We start from the raw sequence: 20,498 nt of genomic DNA on the forward strand, positions 1-20,498 counted from the left end.
ACTGAGCACCTCTAGTCTTAACCTGCACTGCAATGAAACCACCACGCACTTCTACAAGGGGCGCCTGAGAGCGCATCGCAGCTGAATGCTTCATAGCGTGACAGACATTGGCTTCTAAATAGTTTCTAAGCTTAAAGACAACTTTTCTTTACATCCCATGCGCTCAGAGAGGAAGGAATCGAAATAACGACGACGCAGTAGCCGTTAAAGGAGCCCGACAAATCAAAAGCTGCGCATGAACGCTGTAAAAAACTCGAGGAAACCTGTTCGGAGCAACAGCTTCGTAAAGCTATGATAATGGTGGAATAGCAAGCGAGAAAGAAAAAAGAATGTTTCCGTACTTGCACGCTTGCTTCAAATTTCCCAGGTTGTTGTTGTTACTGGACATTGGCATCACGACGCTGGTGATTATGCTCGTACACTGTATGATGTTTTCGAGAAGCGCCTCTTCGGTACACGTGGAAGCTGCATGTACAATGTTGCGGCATATGTACGCGTTTCCTTTTCTTTGACGATTCGTATCCTTACCTGATGCTCGTTCACCTCCGCAAATCTTGTTGAATTCGGTTATAGGTTGAAAAAACTCCTTCGCCTCTCCCAGTATGGTGGAGACTGACGATGTGCTGCACGAGTCTGAGACCTCTTCGTTGACGCAAGCTTCGTAGTAATTTGCAGCCCTGGCCAAGAACAGCGCAAGTTTATGGCGGTGTTAGAACGCAGAATGTATTTTGCATGTATGTGACACTACTACAAGCACTGGCTGAAAAATAAGGGTTACTAGGGACTCTATTTCTGCTGCTGCTGCTGTCACCATTGTTACGTACTTTTCAGGCGGCAATAAATATTAATAAGGGAGTACATGAAGCTGGTTCAAGATGGCATAATCGTCCGTGCAGTTTCTAAAGAGATTTCACAGAGAAGTCAGCTCTCGGCCAACAGCGGCCAGCCTGGAGCAACATTTCCTTTTCTTCTTCTTTCCTTGACGAAAAACGTCTTCACGTATGCGGCAGCAAAAGGTGGACTTGACTACCCTGTTTGAGAACCCCAAATTTACACCTGTGAATCCTGTTTAAAAATCCAAGTGTTTTGTGCGAGTAGCTGAGGAGTAGGTGCTAAAAGTACATGCATTATGTAGCGCACCATCTTGCCTATGCGGAAACTCATACTTTCAGATCCCGTTTAGCGCTGTGGTAATGCACTGATCAGTATTCAATAACGATTACGAAGGAAGTAAAGTTTCTATTAATCCAGCATGTGACCCGAAAAGGAATGAAGAACATTTGAAATACGGAATTACGTAACGTTGCTTCTCGAACCCACTTATCGCATCGTCCTTACCGGCACATTTCTCTCTGTTCTTTTACGGTAGCCGTAGCATTGGCCTTGATCGGTAAGGCAATGTCGGTTAGGAACGGCGTGCATCGGCGTAGCTTTTCCGACAGCGAAGATAAGGAGCAGGCTAGAACGAAGCGGTCGAGAGAGATTTCAAAAAAAGGAAATAAGGAAGGACTCATTAACATGTTATCAAAGTGCAAATAAATAAAATGAGCACTGCTCATTTACATACGTTGCGTGGCCCTCGGAATGCAAGTCCACCTGTATTTAATTTGCAAGTCGAGGGCGTACTCTAGGACATCTGGAGATGGCGGGTAGAGGGTGTCAGTTTTACAGTGGTCGCTGTGGATTTCCTGTATACAGTTGTCGTAGTACTGTATTCCACTGGAAAGAAAACAAGCATGCGTGCATAGAATCTTTAATTAAGCCACATAGCTCCCGTGCTCGCATACAGATTTTCCAAGAGTTGTTCGACTGCACATATTGCAAGCACATTAGAAGGCAGCTCGAACTGATTTCTTTTTGCGCTTGAGTAACGAAAAAATCGTGTAACACTCGCAGTCTTGCATTAGTCGCATCCCCAACACTTAGCGAAATGCTCGTTCTGAGGAAATATTGCGAGATCACATCTAGCATGCAAGCCGCACCACAAGCTCTGGGATATAAAAGATCGCCAGCCAACTCTGAAGCAACCAAGAAACCCAGGTTAGCTGTGTCTAGCTGTAGTCAAGTCACACACATTCGTCCATTTTGTTCTTTCTTATGTCGTACACCTCAACTTATACGAAACTCTAAGACGTTGAAATTCTATGAAGAATTAAACTTCCACTTTTGCTTAAAAGATAAACAGCAAAAGAAAGTAAAGTTCACATTTCATCTACGTAATAACCGCCTCCCGACATCCAGGAAGAACAAGTGCAGTTGTCAGCGAGTCTGTCCCAAATATCAACAAAGGCCTTGCCACTCTCCTTTACACTAATGCTTTATTTTCTTCATTAGTCAGAAAAAGAACCGATATTATAGGGCTCTGAAGCTTTGTTCGACAATTTACAGAGCTTACTGCTGCACTAGTAGCACCTGCTTCCGACCCTCGTCATTTGCGAGGCTCATGTTTTTTTTTCTCCCGTCTGATCCCTATAGTAGGCATAACGTCAATCGCTATAACACTACTACCGCTTAGCCAATGAAAACCACTTCGTGTGGCAAGTCGGCTTACACATACGATGACAAGGCGCAAGGAGGTAAACCAAGAACGCCGGTGGTTAGTTAGAATTATGTATTCATGGCTGTGCCATATCAAGTCGCACGTTATTACGGCCCTTCAACCTCTGGTCGCGCATCCTGCTAATGGTTACAGCTTAACAGACGCCCCGTACAACACAACGGTTCCCTTGTCAGAGATCTCCAATTGACGCGTACTGTCTTCCTGTTCCTTTCTTAGAGCTTCACTTGTTATGGCAATACACGGAGGTAAATGTTCGTGGTTACTATTATACTCATGGCGTTCATGCATGCTTTTACAATGCCTTGTGCTAAGGATGGCGGAAAACGCATGCTTTTCTTAAAGACTGCATTCGGCTGTTTCAAGTGCTCATGTAGTGTATTTATTTGATTCCATGTACTGCAGGGCCAAGGTGTACTCAAGTTTAAGTGCACGTTAAACAATTCCAAGTGGTCGAAATTAATCCGGAGCCCTTCGCTACCGCATCTCTCATAACTACATTGTTGCTTTATCACGTGAAACAACATGAATCTGTCAGTCAATGAATCGCCTATCACAGCAGGATAAATTTGCCTTTTCTGGCGCAAAGTAAACAAACTATTTTTTAAGGATTGAGCTCTGGCCCACAAGCATAAATTTCGTAATTTGTGCTAAGATATTGCTAAAACGCAATGGCAATACATATTTCTATGCCACTAGGACGACAGGGTATCAAGCTGTCGCTACATGTGCGTCTTACTTGCAAGCGTCTGAGAGGTTCCTTTTTGATGCCCTTAGGTTGGCACTTGGAATGACTACTGTTTCGAGGATTCCTAAACATTCCTTCAGGCGGCTTCCCGAAATCTTGCACAGTTTGCCTGAAACAAAACCAACGTAGTTCTGGCGTTCACTTTTTCAGGGACTACGCATAATCCACTGAACTTTTTTGAGAGATTATCTATGTGAAAGGATATGTACAAAACAGGTTTTAGTACGACTGTTTACGGTTATACTGTCGCTTGTTCTCCTTTTTATGGCAGTAATTCGCATAAAATTGCGTTACTGAATGCATAGCAACGAACACCATCTTTGTAATACCACGGGTACAAGTGGAGAATATTATACCTGCTAAATTACAAACTAACTTACTGTTCTCGGGGACGGTGCAGACAAATGAGTATTTCTTCAGCAAGTTGAGATGTGCCTGTACCGTCTGGGACTCGTTGAGCATCTCAATGTTACCACAGCTTTGTTCGGAAATCACTCTGCTGGTACACTTTTGGTAGTAGTACAGACCTCTAAGAAGAAAACCAGTATCAACACTTAGTTTCCACTCAAAGGTGATTCAGGTCATTTCATTATTTGTACGTTAAGCAAACATTCTATTCGCTAATGAGCGCGTGCTTACTGGTTTAAACGAAATCTCAAGCCGCGTTTTTGTGTTACGGGGGCCAAAATAGCAGTTAAAGCAAACTCATTAAGCTCGAACCTTGTACTTTCGAACTTCATTCAAGTGAATTCCACGAAATTGAACGGATTTCACATACATTTTTGCGCAGCCCACTACACATTTCTGGCCACGGCTATACGCATTTCAATAGTGCAGGAAGTATGAACAAGGAAGTGTAGGATAACGATACATTGACGGACATACAAAAAGCATCACGCTTTGCGTCCTGACGTACTCGACTAATGTGCCACTCTTATAAGCACACATCTGTACACCAAACATAGTAGCCACGCACGTAGCATGCGAGACAACAAAATAATGCTATGAAGGTTGGTAGTAAAATAGAGGCGCATTATATGTAAACTTTCGGCCTATTTGCGTGAATAAAAATGATAATATGAAATTACCTGCACGCTGAAAGCATTTTCGAGCTAGTTTGTACATGAGGGAGAACGAAGTATTTGATGAGCCCGAAGCAACTCTTCAGGTTGTCCACAAGCTCAGTTTCATTGCAAGTTTTCTTGATACCTTCCGATGGTTTTCGCTTCGGGATAACCACCGCTGTACAATGAAAGTGTTTTTGATCAATCTTTAGCCTCATATGCACTTAACTAACTTGATAAGAAAATACATACATTTGTTACAAACCCAAGCGTACTCATCAAACAGGCCTTTGGTGTTTTCGGAAATCGACTCGCTTGAAAGCAAATCTTTTGAATTGGGGCATATTAGTTTCGTTTGCTTCAATATGCAAGACTGGTAATCATGTACCGCTCTGAAAGAAAAGAACGGCAAGTATGGAAGAAGGGCGACAGCGAGAAACGAAATACTGTAAGAGTACGTAGCCAGTAAAAATTTTGTCCAATGATGGCACTTGTTCTTACCTGCACGCTATCTCTAACTGGTTTTCGTCTGACAAGTCCTCGATATGTGGAAGCACCTTCAGTACTATATAGCCTCTGCATCGTCTAATTCTTTCCATGTAGTTGTCCTTCGTACAGGATGGAACTGCGCGTACAATATAGCCATAACGATCATAAGGCAAACGTAACAAGAGCACCACAGTGAAATCATCAGGGTTTCATTATTCAATTACCTGCTGTCTTGTCAAGGTCACACACCCATTTGTAAGTGTTGCTTATGCCCTTAGTGTATTCCAGAACTTCAGGAGAAAGATCATCCATCGCCTTCTCCACGTCACAATGCTTAACAACTTCAGACCAAACGCAGGCGTTGAAGTCATTCAAAGCTCTGGATTGAAACATTGGGGCTGTTAAACTGTAACCACACCGGAAAATATTACTCACACACTCACCTGCATGCGTGGTGCAAATTGTTGACACTGGACGAGTCAGCAGATAACGGAACGACTTCGAAAGTTATAAATCCTTTGCATTCCTTCAGTTTCGGTAACAGTAGGCCTGACGTGCATCGATTTTCTGAAACAAACATCGTCACTGAAGAAATAAGGCAAAATCTATGTAATCCAACTCACCAGTTGTTTGTTCTACCATGTCGCACGTCCACTGGTACCGCCTGAACAGGTCCTCAGTCAAGCGACTTACTTCGTTCGTGTCGGGTATTATTTCGTTTGAGCTGCACTGGTCCTTGACAGTAGACAGAACGCAAGCCTGATAGTCACGAACCCCTCTGAGGAAAAAAGAAAGCGTAAATAAGCAAAGTAACGCCTACCATCCGAAAATACGAAACAAATAAATCTCACTGGCATGACTGTTTGATGCCGCTGGAGGTGAAATTTTTCTTGTCGAGCACGTTTACTTCGCTCCACAGAAACCCTTCGCATTCGGCCAGGAGCTTTGACACGTTATGGTAGCATTCGCTTACTGAAAAAGAACATGCAAGTGCGCTTAGCTTTTTACACACTCGACTAACATGTGTATACTTACCAGAAGACGGGATAGATTCACATATCCATGCATACTTGCTATAGATGAGAGAGTGAAAGTACTTTATCTCTGTGTTTTCAAGCAAGCCCTTGATTCTCAGACACTCAGATGGAATCATGCTGTCGATACATCTTTGGTAATCCGTGAGGCCTCTGTAGAAAATGTAATATATTGTGCAGTTATGTATAGTGCCACGCAATTTCTGCCACTTTCTGGTATCCCTATTGCAAAAACCAGCGTCTTCCAGCGCCTTCCAGTGTGAAACCAAGGCGTTTTTTGACAATGGATCGCACTGGGGACGCTGGCGTTCGGTGGGAGTCACTGGGACACCGGTGAGAACGCTGGATAAGAGCTGGGTCACAAGACGAGACACTGGTTTTACTGCCATGACGCTGGGGCGCACTGGTTTGTGCTGTACACGCGCTGGTTCTCGCTGCAGTTCGCTGGCTCGCACTGGAAACTGCGCTGGTTGCGTTTGCGCCGCACTGATTCCAGTACGCAAGGTGTATATGTACTGCTGAATATGTTTTATACATGTTTAAATGTATACAATTTGTTTTAAATGTTTATACAATTTAATCGCTAGATACTAGTCTCTTGTCCTAAATAACGCTAGATCTTGGGATCATAAAGGTCTATTTCGTGTCGCAGCTTGCAATAAAGGCGCGTGAGCTGCCCTGTTTACGCATGCATATTTGATATTGAAGATCACTGTCGTTTTGTGCATTTTACGCTCTGGAATACCATTCCAACGCAGAGGAGGCCTCGTTTTTTAGTAGTTTGTACGTAACAGATGACTGTGAGTTGTGGCCATTGTCGCAGTGTTGTGGAATCGACACGAAGCCCACAAGTCGTTCAGACGCGTTCGAACGGATCCCCGAGTTCGAAGCCTGCCGCTGATTGATATTATTGCACCGATAACAAATCTTATTCGTGCGCCTTCACTTTCCCTGGTCTACTAAAAATAATAGATAAAAGGTTCTGAAGCTCAACTACACACATTTTAGTATTCACCAGATACCCGCGCCGAGATCAGTCCTTTCCACCGAAGCTTAGGCCTAGCGTATCCGCCGAGTCCGTCTACACGTTATCGGCCCGTCTGGGCTCAGGAATTAACAAGTATAACAAGGATAAATCACTCTGTATTTCAGCTTTGGCATCGGTGTTCATAAACAAACTATTTTTTTGTGTCTACAGTGTCAGCACAAGAAGCAATGAGTGCCGATGTGACGCCTCATAAACATAGGTATATGTGCCGTGGCCGAAGGCTGCCAGCACTATAGCCTATACGCTTCTCTGACGAATATATGCGACTAGACAGACGTGTCGATTGAAACGCACCATTGAACTAAGAAAATGTTGAATATACCTTGCGCGAAGAACAAGAAACGGCTATAAAATCGGCATTAACAGCCCGTACAGCAGTCCCGGGTCGGCGGTTCATTTAGGACTTTAAAATGCCAATCGCAAAAGAAAATCGGTGTTGTGGCACTTCCATGCATACTACTGAATACGGAAAACAACCTTTTCTTTCTGATACAGGCGTAAGATTTAGTTGCGGGGCGATAGGGCATGTCTGTGCGACACGTCTCTGTGAAACTAAATCTGCGCCCGGATCTTAACACGGCAAATTATCCTCGCATTTGAACGTGCTGGCGTGGCGTATGTAGTGGTAAGGTATCGCGCTTGGGATCTATGGGGCAGACGATCAAATCCAGGTCTAAACATTTTTTCTTATTTTTTTATTGCACTAAACCGCTCTATGGGGGGATGCTCTCTGTATTCACGAAAATATATACGATGGCCAGGCACCACGTATTTTACGCTCTAGAGCTGTTTTTCGCACCAGTACCCAGCGCCCCCAGTATACCGCGCCTGCCCAGCGTCCCAGTATTCAGTGCGGGACAGTGGGCCAATAATCCGGCATGGCACTGGATACTGGTTTTGCAATAGGGATAGCAGACAACTTTCTTTGTTAATCAGGTGAATTCTTTTTCTTACTTGTAGATGGGTCGCAGACCCTCCTTAAAAGTATTCAAGATGGTATCTTACATTGGCTGCTGGCGTAAGCAGCGATGATCCTTACTGGATAGAAAGCTATCCGAATTTAATAGTGCGTGATTTGCAAAGCATTTGTAATGTCACATTAGGAGTTGATATAGTTCGAAGACCTTAAAGACTTTGAGTGAAATCCTCAACGAGAATATATACAAGAAGCGACCCGGCAATCTAGGTCGGTTGAGCAAAAATATTCACAGTATCTTACCGGCAGACCTGCCGTGAGAAAGCCACGCTGTTGTAGACCCGCGTAAAGCTGCTGACTCTCACTTTCAGGTACCCAAGGCACTGTGTCATGTTGTTCACGATGTGGACGGTATTGCATGCAGCAGGCATTTCGCCAATATAGTTCTTTCCTGTAAATAAGACAAAAGAAGAAAGGCCAATAAACTAGTTTCAGCACAGCAAATCACCAGCCACATCATACTGGACGCCGGTAGTAGAGAGGCGAAAGCTTCAAAAACATGAGAATTTAGAAAACAAACCTATTTTTCAGTTTTGAAGTTTTTCTTGTAGAGCAAACAACACGAGAGAGGAGGTAGAAGAGAAAAGGCACGTACAGGCGCTACAAGAAAAACTGCTTTTTTGCTACAACTGTTTTTTGCGCTACAAGAAATACTTCGAAATGTTGCACCAACACGTCCAAATATCTACACTGATAGAGCATTTTCCCGTTTTCTTTGTTGAAAATATCTGCAAAACAGTAAACAAAAGCTCAATACTTGTTCAATAAAAGGAAGCGCACTATTGTAAATCGCATACAACAAATAATGGTGTCATCCTGCAATGTTTCTTATTTTCCTGGGACAAAAAAAAATTACTTTTTTTCTTGTTTTCCTCATGCGTTCACTGTTTACGGAAATGATACATATCTAGTTGGTAGTGCTCTATCTTTCCATTAAGTTTACAGCGGTGGCTTCCGCACGATGGAGGACGACGACGAACAACTGCGCAACTGTAAACTGTTTATTGTGCGCATGCGCACGGCAGTATATCAGAAGGGGCCAAAATGGGACAGATAAAGTGCATAAAAGAGATAAAAGGGAGGCATATTAACACCTTCGCGTTCGCAAATGACACGTACGGCTTTATCTTCTTCTGTTTTTCAATAACATGCGCTTGCGAACGATACTCGACAGTTGCGCAGTCGTTCATCCTTGCCCTTTTTGATGTTGTCTTCCGTGCGGAAACCAGCACAATAAACAGAACTGTGTCGTTGCGAATAGCCCCAGTTGAAGCCTTGCTAGTGCTCTACCGGTTCTGGTGGAATGTGCTGGTTTAAGAAGCGCACCGCGGCAGTGGGAATACGAATACCTTATAAAAAGCGTCATCCAACCCAAATTTCCTAAGTTAACCACTATACCGACTTACAATGCCTTCTGACTTCTGGCCGCGACAAGTGCCTTTGCTGAATTAACCTAAGCCTGACTTAGCCGCATGCGACAGCACACACAGCCTAAACCACTCTGTCTAGCAGGTGGATTGAACAAATAAGACAGACTGCTTACCGTGAGGAGGCAGTTTGCGGCAGACCCATTTGTAACGTTTGTAGGGCTCCACTACGTACGGCTTGAGACTTTCATGCTGCAACGCATCAAAGTAGTGGCCACAGTTTGAAGTGATGGTTAGTTTCACGCATGATATGTAATCTTGAAAAGCGCTGGAATGAAGAAAAACAACAGACCAAGATATACCTATAAAATCTTTTAAAAAGCATCAGTCTAATAATGTATGTGACCATATACGAATAAATTGCAAGTCCCCAGAGAAAGCTCGGTAATTAGTAGCGCTTACTATAGTAAGAGGCTTACTTGCAAGCATGTTTGAGGTCGTGAACGTTGAGTTCATTATAGGAGTAGAGCGATACCCTCGTGTTAATGAAGCCCAAGCAACCTGATAACTGACGCTTTAAGTTTTCCTCGTTGCAAGCACCGGCTGAAGAAAGAGAAAGAGAAGGAAACAATGTTTATCATCACCGAGGATTAGGGAAGCTGCTCAACTAACCTGGTTTTTGACTTTCGCAGGCCCACTTGAACGAGTTGTAGTGATACTGAAGTAAAGGCCTGAGTTTTTCAAAGCGAGCAACAACGCGATCTCTGCCACAAACTTGACGTATTTCATTGATGACGCAAATGTTGTACTGCTTGTACGCACTTGAAAAAAAGAATGTAGATGAGAAAATGAAGCATTTACCAAACTTACCAACCAAAGTCAGCGTAGAAGAATAGCTTACTCGCAAATTATTGAAGAATTTCCTATCATCTCATACGGTGCTGTTTCGGGCATTTTAAGCCTCTTCAATATCTTGTAGCACATTTCAAGCCTTGGAAGAAGTTTTTCAGCGCCGCATGAAGTTGCTGAAATTTCACGAGTATGTATGTTAGTCTCTTACAAAGGGACCAAAAGTTTTTGTTATTTGAAACTCTTAGTTCAAACATTAAACCTAACTTTCTACTTGCGCCAAAAATGTTTCACAGAAAATTCCACCTTTCTTGCATAGCGATGTTGACGCAGCACAAAGAAATGTTTCAAAATTAATCCTCGACCAGAGTTCCGAGAAAGCTGAGAAAGTTTCAGTTTCACTCCTTGCCTAAGAACGTTTTCAATCCCACATTTAGAAAGTGGAGAGTGAGGGGAGGGGAGCTGGTGTACGAGGGCCCCTGAATGACGAAATGCACCTCCGCCGCGGGTCGGCCCAGCATTGCACTATCTTCGGGATCGGCTCCCGTATGGGGAGGTGTCAACGCCTGCTTCACTTCCGCCGCGGGTAGGCCCGGCATTGCACTATCTTTGCAATTTTTTTTTCTACACGCGGACACGGCAGTGGAGAAAGTAGCCCTTAACAGCTTCACTGTAAAAAATTTACTTATTCGACCGGTTACTGCATTACGTGATAGCTTCATTTGTTTAGATGTATGGGCTCCTACTTGAACATACTGACGCGCCTGGCACAATATGTTGGCGGGCTAGTTGATGCGAAACCATATTTACTTTGTTTAGAGCAAAACAACGGACACAAGAGAGACAAAAGCGCCTTGTCCTGTCGTCTCTCTTGGGTCCGTTGTTTTGCGCTAGACGAAGTAACGCGCCTGGCGCTTGACGAATTCGTGATTTCTGCTATTATCGAATCTGTAGATGCTGACTAGCTACAATATTAACAAGCATCCGTGACCTTGATGCCTAAGATACTTTCCTATTTTATAAGCTCCCCTTTCCCGTTATATTCTGTACGCGCGCCTGGTCACGGAATATGATGCGCTATCATTTGGGCTGCCACGAATGTCCACCTTAGAGTCATAGTGAAGTCAGTGGCCAGGCTGTTGAAAACACCGTCGCGTACTTCAGGATGCTTACATATTCGGGTGACTTCGCAAACTCTTGAGTACTTCGAAGGTATGTCGAGCAGGTACTCTTGAATCCCTTCAATTGAGTCCAAGTTGCTGCACCTGTCGTCTAACTTGACCCGTACGCACTCGCGAAATTCGTTCATCGCCGCGCAAGCTGTTTGCATGAAGACTGACGCCACGGGGCCATCGCTGATAAATGGGTCCACGTTCATAGTTATGAAGCCCCTGCATGTGTCCAGCTTTTTTAAGACTTCTCGAGGATCACATTTAGGAGTGTCTGAAAAAAACAGACACAAGCAAGTCAGAATAGAAAACGTTTAAGCACAAATTAGACAGAAGAGGAAGACAACGCAGCGAAGAGGCTCCTAGTTCATTCCAGCAACCACAATTTCTTTAATATCCATTGATATATCAGCACATGTGGTGTTCAGACGCTGTCGAAATGCTGCGACCGAAGCTGCGGATCGGACCGAGATTTTCGCATTGAGCAGTGGAGTGCTCTAGTTCCTTTGCTTATTCATATCAGCATGTTCAACACCGTTTTTTTCCTTCATAAAAATACACTCTAAACTGAGAAAGAAGCCCGCCCGATCACTTACCGAGACGGCAGATCCAGTTATACTTGTTGAAAAGTACTTGAGTGTAGTACTTATAATCTTCCACATTTTCTATACCCCGGGGGTCGACGCAGGATCTTTCAACCGACGATTCTATACATTTCTGGTACGCCATGACCCCACTGTAAAAAAAGGCCGTATGCCTTACGTAAATACTACGGAATAGAGTTCACCAAAACAAGAACACACGCAGCCTTTTCATCACTGTAGCAGAAACATACTGGCGTTTTATGTAAGTAGTCCGTGAGTAGACAATGACATGCTCAGTGGCTGTTTTCTCTTAGTATTCACTTCACTACTTCGATTAAACACCCGATTGCTTAATGTATAAGATCACGGTCTCCTATACAAAGCCGCCAACTGAACAATACGCGCGTCCCGCACTGCTTGAAAACAGCACAAAACTAGACCATGCAGTATAACAAATAGTACCTGCAGGCTATCTTCATTCTGTGGTCGTCATCAGTCATTCGAATGTTTGGAATAGTCCTTTGGTTGATAAATCCCACGCACTCTCTGAAGAGCGGCAGCACCTTGTTGTAGCACTGTGACGCTGTCGAATAAGGATGAGAGGTTATCTCGTGACGCAGTAAGCAAACCGTCGTTGTACTGCCCACTGTAATGCCACGCGAACAAGATACTAACCTTCTTTCATTCGAACATCACAGACCCATTTGTATTTTTCGTACAGCTCATCGGTGTAATGTTTCACTGAGCTGAGGCTCATAAGCGATGGGCTTCCGTCGCACCGTTTTATTTTCAACAGCACGCAACTAGCGTAGGCTTCCAGAGACCTAAATATTGATATTTTGTATTAATTAGATGCCCTTAGTCAGGCAAAATACTCAGAAAAATCTTCCTGCATCGCTCACCCGCAAGCAGAGTCAAGCTTGGATGTGTCATTGGTTTTTCTTGATAAGGGAGCAACTAATTCACTTATGAAGCCGACACACTCTTGCAGACTGTCAATAAAAGTTTCTTCAGTGCATTTACCTGCGGCACAGTATCAAGCGGCACGATTTGATGGCATTTAACAAACAATATTTTTCAGAATTTTAACTATCACACCAAATCTCGCAGTGTCGCTATAGCAAGCGCGAAATTCAAAGCATTTTTTCCATTGTAAGAAAAAGAAAACTCACTGCGGTACTGATTGTCTTCGCAAGTCCAAAGGTATTTTGTAGGCACGTCGAACATATACTTTCTTATTTCTGCGTCCTCTGGAATCACTTCGTTATCTTCACACTTAGCCTTTATGCGGGTCTGAATGCAAGCTTGATATTCTCGTATGCCACTGTGTCCAAAGAAAGAATATGTGTTAAGCCATCTGCCGAACATTATATCTGCTGCTATTCAACTCACAGACAAGCAGTTCGGAGCCTGTTATTAACGTTGGGCTGTGCAGCATTGGGCATTACAATTGACCTCACGAACCCGTAACATTCTGCAAGGCTTGTTCTCAAGTCTCCTTCATCGCAGTAGGCGTCTGGAAGCGTCAAACAGATGACGGTTTTCAATGCAAAGAATACTCTACGCTATATATAGATCGCCAGACAAAAAAATTTAAAAACTCACTTTTTTCTACCGTAGAGTCGCAAACCCATTTGTATTTTCCTGGGAGGCCAGTCAGGTACTCCCTAACTTGAGCCAACTCCAGAAGAGTTGAGTTGTCCTTGCATGTAGACTGCATTCTCTGTCCAATGCACTGATGGTAGACATTCAAGGCACTAGCGAGAAATAGAATCTAATTGGGTGACGATGTCCTTTTGAGTGCATCTTTCATGCGTTAGGCGTGCTGCCAAGGCTGTCGAACCTCTGCTAGATTTTGGTGAGCGCCCTTGCCAGAGCGGTATTATGTACCCTTATATGCCAAAGTAATGGACCCCCCTCCGGTTTCGACCTTCATTTTTTGCATCAACCAACAAAAATGCGGTCGTTGTTTCAAGGACGTGGGTCAGGGGTATGACTACGCAAATTTAACGGCAACTGTTTCATCAATCAATCTGGGGAGGGGCTTGTGATACGTTAACGCCCTCGTATACATATATGCAGGTTTTATTGTTTCTGGCAAAACATAATGCAATGTATTATTACGGGTAAAGCAATGTAAATAGATGCGTAATTTAGTGACTATGGCTCTCTTCAAGCCAGTGATATGCTGTAGAACATATAAATCATGTTATAAATTGAAAGTCCACATACTCATGCATACAGGTCCAAGCCGGTCGAAGGTTAGAATGTACCAGTTGAGTGATGGTGAATAAAATTAGTGCAGCGTTTTTGGAGAGAAATCGACTTTTTATAGATTAGACAATTATAGTTTTAATCATAAAGTTCCTGCTGGGCCAAATAAGTATTTAATGAGTCTATAGCAAGATGCCTTATCTGTACTGTATATACCGAGTGTTTCAACGGACACTTTCTAAAATTTTTAAAAACTGCTTGCGGCAGATAGCACAATTATAATCCATGAGCTGGTCTAGTTCAAGAGGCGGTGATTATTTGCACAAAAAATTGAAATGCATAATCGACTAATTATAAAAAAATTACTAATTATGTTTTACCAAATCACCTTATGGCGCATATTGCAATTTACAAGTTCTAGCCGGGAAGTTCGCAAAGCGGATCCACTTGTAACGAATTCTCAGAATGATACCAGTTTCGAGATATTAATTCTCGAACTTTGCGGCGAAATGCATTGGCGTTCCAGTTACTTTTGTGCTTCAGTACTTGAAACGACGTTTTGTTAAGAAATTAAGTGGAACGACAGTGCATTTTTAGCGCAAGTTTGACGGCGCATATTTCGTAAATGGTGTCATCCACCCAATTTTTTTTTCAAGTGGATATGCCTTGCACTCCCACCTCCTAGAATTTGTAACTTGCAATTGTGACATAAAGTAACTAGTTAAAAACGAAGTGATTCTTTAATTTGTCGATTATGCATTTCACTTTTTTTTTTGTGCATGTCTGCCTCTACGAGTAGACCAGCTCATGGTCTAGAATTGTGCTATCTGCAACACGTAATTTTTTTAAATTCTAGAAAGCGTTCGCTGAAACACCTTTTATATCACGCTCTGAAAAAAAGATACACGTGCGAAACCTGCACTAAACGCTGCTATTCACTTTTGTCAGCTCGCTACTCGAATGGTATCCTTAATTAATGTAACGGAATCCTAAATTGTTATGCAACTGAGAAAACCACTGCTTGCGGAGACAGCCGCACACACACATACACAAAAAAGTACTACGATGGATTAATCTCATAGCGTACATCTCAATTTAAGCTGAGGCTGCGTTTTGTGCAACAGTTGCAGAACTGCGCCGTGAAGCAGCGGTGCAGATTGGAAGGGCTAAAAGGCGAGTTCAGCCGCTTAGCATGGCGCATTCATTTACCATTTCTTTTGCGGTAATAATGGTAGCGTTAGGGTACGAAAACAATAGCAGGGGTGGGTGACGGGTGCCTATCGCCGAAGAAACGTTATGATGGGCTGCGGCTGCGTAACTATACTCAATCAGCGACGACTGACATGGAAATAGTACTGCGCAATGCTCTTGGAAACGTGCTGTCCCCACAACCCACATAAGATAGCACTCGTTGCTGAACAAGGGTTTTTGACTTCTTGTGCGCGTTTGATTCAACATGGTACAAAGTAGTTACTAGCGATACGAATTAAGAGATCCTTAGGCATACATACCGACAAGCCAGTCGGACGTTGTGCTTGTTGGAAAAATCTTCCGAAAGCGGTTCCACCTGCATGCTGATCAAACCAAGGCATTCGCTTAGGTTGCGCAGTAGCTTGTTGTCCTCGCATAAAAGGGATTCTGCCTCTGTCGAACAAAAAAAAGAATGTAAAAAAGTTGTTTAGTTACATGAGTAGCAAAATTAATTAATCAGTTTAATGTAAATTAACGCGTCTTGAAACTCAGGTTACCATTAATATTGTATTTTCTTACAGCTCTAGACCTTTGAAGTAACCGTACAATATACTAAAGACAGCTGTTAAGCTTTCTTCTTTAATTTAGCGCGCATGCCTTTTTTTTCGGTGGTACGATCAAGCAGCAAAATAATTGCGCAGATCCAACCCCTGTTTTGGAATCTATTTAAAGCGAAGCTTTAGGGAAGTTGGTCATTTAATGCTATACGAGGAAAAGTTTGTGTGGGTGGATGGTGGGTCATCCGTCTGCGCTGTTACGATACGAAATTAAATGCTTTTCAACTATAACAGCGATGCGTACAATTTTATTTACTTTCATCCTGTGCAACGTATTATCTCACGCAATATTTGTGATTATCCACCAGAAAGGTTACAACTTAATTGTCGTTTAATTTTTCATGCACAACGTCGCTCAGAGGCTACGACCAAATGCAAACACCAAATCGCGCTCATCCAAAGTGCGAGATATCTAGGCAATGATGTCACTAGTACGAAGGCACTATGCGATTTCTTGTTGAGCGAAAAATAGCGATGGCAGATTTATGCACACAGAAGTATGACGCATATCGAGCTAAATTTATGGTTTCCGTACCTCCTGGGTCACAATGGCAGACACCCATTCTGGGGGATTGGCCAAGAGTAAGCATACATCCCGTGACACACAGCGAACTGCTAAATCAAAATCAAGTAAACAGAGAATCCGCTGAATGTAATGGCTCATTTCCATTAACAAGTCGGTGTGCTTTAGGAGTAGGTGTGAGCCGACGTTACACTTGTTAGCGCAATGGGTGCGCGTGAAAGAAACCCAGGTGGTCGAAATCAGTCCGGAGTCCCCCATTACCGCGTGCCTCATAATCACATCGTGGTTTTGGCCCGCAAAGAATCCCAGAATTATTATTTTTTGTCACGAAGAACAGATGTGCGCTTTCTGACGCTACTAAGTCGGTCAGCATACACGGGCTATATCAGACTGCTCGATGACACTTGCATTCGGCGCACATATAAACTTCGCATATATATCCACAAATATATCCGCCATGGTACCGACCCACCCAGCAGTAGGATACCAAAATGACACAATGGATAATATGCATTGTGTCCCGGCTAACTGTAGCTAAGGTTTCAATATATCGGGGTGCGCTAGTATAGGACGCGACCTAAAAGCATGTTCGCGACTGTACGGAGCAAATTACAAATTGTTTGTGATTCTGTTTAGTTGCAAAACTAGCAAAATTAATCAGCCCCGCAAGTCATAGGTTGGAGAAGAACGTCCAATGAGGAAATTGTCGAGCGTTCGGTACTCGCGGACATCTTTCTGTGGCGATGAAGGGAGACCTACGGGGGCGGAGCCTCTGCACACGTGTTACCGCGCCAAGTGGTCCGGCAGCGTCTGACAGCGCATTTGCTTTCTCGGAAGGGACGCAGCTTCCCCGTCCGACGGTTTCCCGTTTGCCCGGACGCGGAAGGGCGAAAAAGAAAAAAATAAGTCAAATTTACCACTCCGTGGCGTGTTTTGTTTTATTTAGCGGTGGTAAACAAAGTGCTTATCTTTTCTCTTCCCCAGGTTAAACTAGCGCTGATAGAAACGTCCGACTTTTTACACCGATGTTTATGGCTAGGATTCCGTGCATTTTTGTTCTGCGTCAGCAAAAATGTTGGCCGATCCTGGTGATAGTGCAGGAAGGGTAGCAAGCGCAATGGCATATACCCCTCTGGACTCCAGGAGGTGGGCTCTGGGACCTGTAACGCGCCCTTGAATTACCCTTGTCACACCTTGAACCCAAAGAGGTCCCAGGCGCAAGGGTAAGAAGATAATTTTTTTATTATGCTAATTACAAACATCATAACGAGGGGTTACAAAACCAAGGAAGAAAAACGGGACCAAAAGGTGTATATACTGAAAGGTAAACAAAATGGATCAAGAAACGCTAGTTAGCGGTGTTAGTAATATAAAAGGCTAAACCTGTATAAGTGTAAAATAACGCTTCTCTAAAAACATAACGCAGATTAAGAAAAGCCAATATGGGCTTTGTATATACAAGTAGGATCCTAACCAATTTACCATCCGATCTACAATCGGATCTTAACCCAAAAGGCCGACTCGCGTCGGCCGTGTCGATGCTCGCACCGCCCTGTCTTTGTCGGCATTCTAAGCTCTTGCGCATCTAGTTTGCTTTCCATCCTCTCTCCCGTGGTGGCGGTGCCGTCGAAATGTCACACGTGTCTAGTCTAGAAACTAGCAAGACAAGTTGCCGTCTTCCATTCTGAATTTCGGTTCTCTTATGCCGTCGTAATGGGGAGGCCTCGTACAGTCCGGACTCCCGAGGAGCAACGCGCCTTCGAACAGCGAAATCTCGCATGCGCTTGGCATTTTTTTGTGCACGATCTTCATCGGTGGTGTTTGCCATCCTCCGGCGACGATTGTATTCTCGTCTCTGTTCCTGCCGTCGAGCCGCATTGCTCCTCGGGAGTCCAGACTACACACGAAAATCTCAGTGCTCTTCCACTCTGTGAAGAAGGATGACCAGCGAAGATGTGTATGTGAACCCCTTACCGCCTGCTTCACCTTTGCCAGAGGTCGGCCTTGCACTATCATCGGGATCGGCTCACGTATGGGCAGTGCTTAACGCCTGCTTCACCTCCACCGCGGGTCGGCCCGGCATTGCACTATCTTCGGGATCGGCTCACGTATGGGCAGTGCTTAACGCCTGCTTCACCTCCACCGCGGGTCGGCCCGGCATTGCACTATCTTCGGGATCGGCTCACGTATGGGCAGTGCTTAACGCCTGCTTCACCTCCACCGCGGGTCGGCCCGGCATTGCACTATCTTCGGGATCGGCTCACGTATGGGCAGTGCTTAACGCCTGCTTCACCTCCACCGTGGGTCGGCCCGGCATTGCACTATCTTCGGGATCGGCTCACGTATGGGCAGTGCTTAACACCTGCTTCACCTCCACCGCGGGTCGGCCCGGCATTGCACTATCTTCGGGATCGGCTCACGTATGGGCAGTGCTTAACACCTGCTTAACATCCGCCGCGGGTCGGCCCGGCATTGCACTATCTTCGGGATCGGCTCACGTATGGGCAGTGCTTAACGCCTGCTTCACCTCCACCGCGGGTCGGCCCGGCATTGCACTATCTTCGGGATCGGCTCACGTATGGGCAGTGCTTAACGCCTGCTTCACCTCCACCGTGGGTCGGCCCGGCATTGCACTATCTTCGGGATCGGCTCACGTATGGGCAGTGCTTAACACCTGCTTCACCTCCACCGCGGGTCGGCCCGGCATTGCACTATCTTCGGGATCGGCTCACGTATGGGCAGTGCTTAACACCTGCTTAACATCCGCCGCGGGTCGGCCCGGCATTACACTATCTTCGGGATCGGCTCACGTATGGGCTGTGCTTAACGCCTGCTTAACATCCGCCGCGGGTCGGCCCGGCATTACACTATCTTCGGGATCGGCTCACGTATGGGCAGTGCTTAACACCTGCTTCACCTCCGCCGCGGATCGGCCCGGCATTACACTATCTTCGGGATCGGCTCACGTATGGGCTGTGCTTAACGCCTGCTTAACATCCGCCGCGGGTCGGGCCGGTATTTCACTATCTTCGGGATTGGCCCATGTATGGGCAGCGCTTAACGCCTGCTTCACCTCCGCCGCGGGTCGGGCTGGTATTTCACTATCTTCAGGATTGGCCCACGTATGGGGAGTGCTTAACGCCTGCTTCACCTCCGCCGCGGGTCGGCCCGGCATTGCACTGTCTTCGGAATCGGCCCACGTATGGTGAGTTTCTTGCTTACCACAATGACACGAAAATTTCCTTGGTCGGTAGAGGCATACAGCTACCTTGTAATATAATAACAACAGAGGTGATACGCGAATGTGTGTGCGTACTTATCGTCACGATGGCCACCGATCAAGACAATAAATGTGTTCGTACCTTTGTTCAAAACCCTCTGTCACCTCTGTGTCGTGGGCTAAACAGCTTTGATGGTCATCCACCTTCACAGAGTGAAATGGATCATGATTGTTTTCACAAGCATTCTCGCTTGTGCGCGCTTTGCCTCCGTATATTTCCCTTCACTGCCACAGAAAGTTGTCCGCGAGTATAGGAAACGTCTGCTTCAGCACTATTTCAATTCCTCTCTATCGCACAATCGTTTCTTATGCATTATAAAGAAAGCCCGCGAAGTATCGCGGTGCTCTCAAACGTGCCACGCATGAACGAACAATGCTTTTAATTTCTAACACGCTGCCGCCGATAAAGTGAAAGATTGGTAACGTCGGCATTGGCTTCGAAATTCACTCCAGCGATTGGCCTTGGCTGCGCTCGGTTCCGCTGCCGAAAGCAACAGGCGCGGCTGTTCGTGACACCGATAAGCCAAATGGAGTGAATAACGTCCGATATTCGCCACCGTGTCCTTGTCTCGGTGCGGATCAAGGAGGTTAAAGAAAAACTGCTGGAGTGGAAGCGCAAAAATTAAAAATAAATTAAGGGGTTTTACGGGCCGAAACCACTCTCTGATTATGAGGCAAGCCGTAGTGGAGGACTCCGGAAATTTCGACCACCTGGGGTTCTTTAACGTGCACGTAAATCTAAGTACACGAGTGTTTTTGCATTTCGCCCTCATTGAAATGCGGCCGCC

The 20,498-nt window shown here is 44.9% G+C and overlaps 1 protein-coding gene across 2 annotated transcripts in view; it reads right to left on the reverse strand.

The window, feature by feature from the left end:
* Positions 1–20,498, reverse strand: part of LOC135900120 (uncharacterized) — a 172,385-nt gene that overhangs the window by 82,265 nt on the left and 69,622 nt on the right. For both annotated transcript variants that reach the window (XM_070530841.1, XM_070530840.1), the window contains exons 69-96: positions 15,611–15,743; positions 13,491–13,642; positions 13,278–13,401; positions 13,058–13,209; positions 12,788–12,908; positions 12,561–12,709; positions 12,348–12,468; positions 11,898–12,037; positions 11,306–11,575; positions 10,185–10,308; positions 9,956–10,104; positions 9,763–9,886; positions 9,460–9,611; positions 8,160–8,307; positions 5,894–6,045; positions 5,710–5,830; positions 5,482–5,636; positions 5,302–5,425; positions 5,083–5,237; positions 4,871–4,994; positions 4,622–4,761; positions 4,394–4,547; positions 3,686–3,834; positions 3,297–3,414; positions 1,568–1,719; positions 1,339–1,459; positions 529–677; positions 342–465 (exon numbers count right to left, since the gene is read on the reverse strand). In XM_070530841.1, coding sequence (XP_070386942.1) covers positions 342–465; positions 529–677; positions 1,339–1,459; positions 1,568–1,719; positions 3,297–3,414; positions 3,686–3,834; positions 4,394–4,547; positions 4,622–4,761; positions 4,871–4,994; positions 5,083–5,237; positions 5,302–5,425; positions 5,482–5,636; positions 5,710–5,830; positions 5,894–6,045; positions 8,160–8,307; positions 9,460–9,611; positions 9,763–9,886; positions 9,956–10,104; positions 10,185–10,308; positions 11,306–11,575; positions 11,898–12,037; positions 12,348–12,468; positions 12,561–12,709; positions 12,788–12,908; positions 13,058–13,209; positions 13,278–13,401; positions 13,491–13,642; positions 15,611–15,743 — 3,997 coding nt within the window. The remainder of the gene's footprint in view (positions 1–341; positions 466–528; positions 678–1,338; positions 1,460–1,567; positions 1,720–3,296; positions 3,415–3,685; positions 3,835–4,393; positions 4,548–4,621; positions 4,762–4,870; positions 4,995–5,082; positions 5,238–5,301; positions 5,426–5,481; positions 5,637–5,709; positions 5,831–5,893; positions 6,046–8,159; positions 8,308–9,459; positions 9,612–9,762; positions 9,887–9,955; positions 10,105–10,184; positions 10,309–11,305; positions 11,576–11,897; positions 12,038–12,347; positions 12,469–12,560; positions 12,710–12,787; positions 12,909–13,057; positions 13,210–13,277; positions 13,402–13,490; positions 13,643–15,610; positions 15,744–20,498) is intronic.

Source organism: Dermacentor albipictus, chromosome 1 (genome assembly GCF_038994185.2).
Source record: "Dermacentor albipictus isolate Rhodes 1998 colony chromosome 1, USDA_Dalb.pri_finalv2, whole genome shotgun sequence".
Classification (NCBI taxonomy): domain Eukaryota; kingdom Metazoa; phylum Arthropoda; class Arachnida; order Ixodida; family Ixodidae; genus Dermacentor; species Dermacentor albipictus.